Source organism: Fulmarus glacialis, unplaced genomic scaffold, assembly GCF_000690835.1.
Source record: "Fulmarus glacialis isolate BGI_N327 unplaced genomic scaffold, ASM69083v1 scaffold7244, whole genome shotgun sequence".
In the NCBI taxonomy this organism is placed as follows: Eukaryota; Metazoa; Chordata; class Aves; order Procellariiformes; family Procellariidae; genus Fulmarus; species Fulmarus glacialis.
The window spans coordinates 5,933-10,194 of NW_009207327.1; the positions used below are offsets into that span (position 1 = coordinate 5,933).

At 57.3% G+C, this 4,262-nt stretch overlaps 1 protein-coding gene across 1 annotated transcript in view; it reads left to right on the forward strand.

Moving 5' to 3' along the window:
- The window catches only part of FMOD (fibromodulin), a 5,860-nt gene that overhangs the window by 1,168 nt on the left and 430 nt on the right, over positions 1-4,262 (forward strand). The window contains exon 2 of the mRNA XM_009576046.1: positions 1,378-2,388. Coding sequence (XP_009574341.1) covers positions 1,398-2,388 — 991 coding nt within the window. The 5' untranslated portion in view covers positions 1,378-1,397. The remainder of the gene's footprint in view (positions 1-1,377; positions 2,389-4,262) is intronic.

Below are 4,262 nucleotides of genomic sequence, written 5' to 3' on the forward strand. Positions count from 1 at the left end.
CTGCGAGGGTCGCTCGTGAGCAGGCCAGCGGCTGCCTCGGAGCAAACTGTGCCCTCTTTGTCTGCCGGGCGAGACATCTCCTCCTCGCTGCGGGGTGGGGACGCGGCGAGGTTTCATCAGGTGACCCCACGGCCACCCCCTGGCACGGCGAGGGGGGACACTGGCCCGTGCTTGCACATTGCCCACGCCGCGGCTGCCAGAGCGGAGCTGGCAGTGATGCACCGGCAGCCCAACAGCTCTGCGCTCCCAGCCACGTATATAGGAGCCAGCAGACAGGAGCAACTCCTCTCCCCCTCCGAACAGCACGGCCCCGCATATTTCCTGGAGGCATTTCAAGCCGCCTCGCTCCAGGCCGCTCTGCGTGCTCCTTTAGCACCGAGACGAGGAGTCAGGATGAACGGCCGTAGCTGGAGTCCTCCTGCCACCAGCACCGTGGCGTGCCAGCACACTGCCCTGGGCACGGCACGGGGTGGCTGCGAAGCCCACGCCAAGCCAAGGGGCTTGAGACAGGTTTGACTTGCTCTGAGCCCCCTGCCCTGCTCTCTTCTGGATGTCAGCCCTCAGCAGGCTGAATTTCACAAGCTGGGTCCAAACACTAGGTCTGGTGATGGCTCCTTCTCTCCCTGGTCATGCTGGGCTCGAGGGGCTGGCAGATGCTGCCCCTTTTTTTGTTGGGTCTGAGCTCGGGAAACCTAAGCTTGAAAGTGGTTTCATTTCAAAAATAAGCCAGAACTTGTTTACCAGGATTTACATCAGTCCCGAGCAGCCTGAGCATCCTGCGTTTCTGTGGGGGAAGGGAGAGCTGGATGAAACCCACAGCGAATCATGTCGCCAGTGAGCGTAGCATAAATATAGCTCCATCGAAACATGCCTTGAGCTCCATCAACCTGTTCTTGCAGCTATCGCTCTCCTCCGCTTGGCCGGAGAGTGGCCGAGTCCTCTCTCCTCCCTCCTGCGCAGAGCCAGGGCAAGCAAATCCCGGGCACCTCGGGGCAGAGCTGCATGACCTTACACAAATTCGGACGATGTGCCCGTATCTCCATCCTCTACTCGTTTGTAACAGAAATACCCATAAGTAAAGATTTTGTGAGCAAATATCCACTGGGATGGAGGTTTCTAGCAGGCCTGAGGTGAAAAGGGGGAAGATCAGGTAACTGCAAACAGGGGACATGTCTGCAGCTCCATTTTTTTGGATAGGATTCACTCAGGTCCCCTGGTTCTCCATCTCTGCTGCCAAGTGCCACCAACCCCAGGCAGGGCTGCAACCACATCCAGCCCCGCTGGGTTCCCAGCCCACGGGGTGCAGCTCACCTGCCCCTAGCCCTTACATCAGACCTGACACTGCTGATGGTTTTCTCCCCATTTCTCGCCCCCCAGGTCCCTCCAGCATCAGCACCATGCGTTGGGCCACCGTCCTGATCATCGCTGGGCTCTGCGGAGCCTCCCTGGGCCAGTACAATGAAGAAGAAGACATGGCTTGGTTACAGTATTACATGAGGCAGTCCCGTATGTCCTCCTATAACTACATGCCCTACTACGAGGACGAGAACACCCCTTACGTGTACTCTTACCTCCCAGCTCCAGACACGGGGGCAGAGCCCGGCCCTGAACCTCAGCAAGCCCCTTCCTGGCAATGTCCCCAAGAGTGTGATTGCCCCCCTAACTTCTCATCAGCCATGTACTGTGACACCCGTAACCTGAGGTACCTGCCCTTCGTGCCTTCCCGGATGAAATACGTCTACTTCCAGAACAACCAGATCACCGCCATCCAAGAGGGAGCTTTTGACAATGCCACGGAGCTGGAGTGGCTCGCGCTGCACAATAACCAGATCAACAGTGAGAAGATGGGCAAGAGGGTCTTTGCCAAGCTCAAAAACCTGGAGAGGCTGTACATGAACAACAATAACCTAACCAAGATGCCAAGTCCCTTGCCCCGGTCCCTGAGAGAGCTCCATTTGTCTTACAATCAGATCTCCAAGGTCCCCTCCAATGCTCTGGAGGGTCTGGAGAACCTCACAGCCCTGTACCTCAGCCACAACTACATTTTTGAGATGGGAGCATCCCTCAAAGGGCTCAAGTCCTTGATCCTTGCTGATCTGAGCTACAACCACCTCAGGAAAGTCCCTGATGGGCTCCCAATGGCTTTGGAACAGCTCTACCTAGAGTACAACTACATCAACACCATCCCTGATGACTATTTCAAGGTCTCTCCCAAGCTGCTCTATGTACGGATGTCCCATAACAGCCTGACAAATCAAGGTCTCTCTACCAACACTTTCAACAGCAGCAGCATCCTCGAGCTGGACCTCTCTTACAACAGGCTCCAGAAGATCCCCCGGGTCAACACCAACCTCGAGAACCTCTACCTTCAAGGAAACCAAATCAACGGTGAGCAGAAATGCGTCAACCAAAGCACAGTGGTGCAGGGGATGATGGTGCAATAGAGGGATGGGGAGATGGGGATGCAGAACCTGTGCCTCCCTGCGGGAGACTACCTGGGGTAATGGTTTGAGCAGGAAGCTGGAATTTGGGAGACTTCTAGGTGGCCCTGAGCAAGGCAGGAATGGGGTCCATTGTGTCCCAACACACCTGGAGCAGAGAGGCTCCCAGCCCTGAACGCTCCAGTGTGATCCACGGAGCCATTGCAGTGGTTTTACTGAGCATTTATCAGAAGCCTGAGCACCTTCTGGTCAGAGACGCCAGAAACCAGCTGTCGGTAGAAGCTGATGCACAACCTGGGGAGGGAACTACGGCTTTGGTCCAGCATTGCACACAGGCTGAGGGGTCACCAAGAGAGTGGACAGAGGTGGGGGCTCCCCACAGCCACGGTCACTGCACGTGGGAACACGCATCACCCTGGCCAGCGCTAGCGCAGGGGACAGGGACGTGCCCGGCGGTCTGCAGCGCTCGGGGCCAGCGCAGCCCCTTTCTCCAGCCCCTTCTGCCCACCTCCCTCCCCATCTTGCAGGGCACTGGCACACCCGGGCCCAGCCCATGGCCCCAAAGCCCCTCAGGGGTCGTGGTCTGCAGCCAAGGGACACATCCTTGCTGGGGCTGGGACAGACAGGAGCTTTTACTTATTAGAGCCATCAAGGCAGCATCTTCTGCCAGGACTAAAATTCACTCCACTTAATACACAAATAAATAAAAGGAACAGATTGTTCTGGGGCTGCTATTTATAAAAATAAGCTAGGGGGAAAAAAAACCCACAACCAAGCCATCTCCTGGAAAAATCCAGGCTTTCTTCTCTCACCTGCCAGGCCCTGAGGGCAGGACCCTCCTGGAGCGGTGCTGGAGCTCCTGAGCAAACCTGGGATGGGGACAGGGACGTGTCAGTGCAGCCATCAGCTGTTGCAGAGGAAACACACAACCCCGCGCCGGGGAACCGACAGAAACACAAAACCAAGAACAGATTCCCAAATGTTTGCTTTCAAAATTCGTAGCTGTTAACGTCTGCCCACAAATGCCATGAAACCACCGCGGGGCCATTCAGGCTTTACAGCAGTTTTTCCTCCAGCTGCAGGTTTTGCCGCTGACCTTTAAAGCATCCCCAGGAGCGAGGGGCTGCGGGTCCAGGCGTGCAGCACCAACCTCTTTGGGGGGCACATCCCACCCATGGAGCATCAGGGCCGGGGTCGTTGCCCCGGCAGCCCCCCCCCCGCTGGCCTCCCCACACACCACAGGGCTTGCAGCCCCCTAAGCCCCCAGCCTGTGGGCTCAGGGGTCCCCCAGCACCCCGCTGCCTTCCCCAGCAGCATCCCAGCCCGGAGCTTTGCTGCCCTCTAGTCGGTCGCTTCTCTCCCAAATCCTGCACACAATTTTTGGAGTTTGTTCCATCTCTTCCCTCCAAACCCAGCCCCGAAGTTTCCCTGCCTGGTGCTGGCAGCAGCGGGTGGCAGATGAACGGAGAGGGGATGTCTGCGGGCATGGCATGGGACAGGGACAGGGATGTCCTCCCCCCCAGCCACGCTGCCTGGGTGGGGGAGTCAGGGGCTGGAGGCTGCAGCGTATGAAGCCTCAAAAAGGAGGCTGCAAAGGCAGTTCCCAGTAAAAAGCAATGTTTCATCTGACTCCACCCGGCTTTTTCCCTACGAGCGCTCCAGCCAGGCTGGGCAAAGGCAGCCGAGGGCAGGCGCTGCCACTGCTTCCAAACCCTGGAATAGGCACAAACTCACGGGCTCCTTCTGACTGCAGCTAGAAGCATCAGTTACTCTTTTAGCTTAAGAGCAGAGGATATCGAGTCCAAATTTGCAGGAATAATT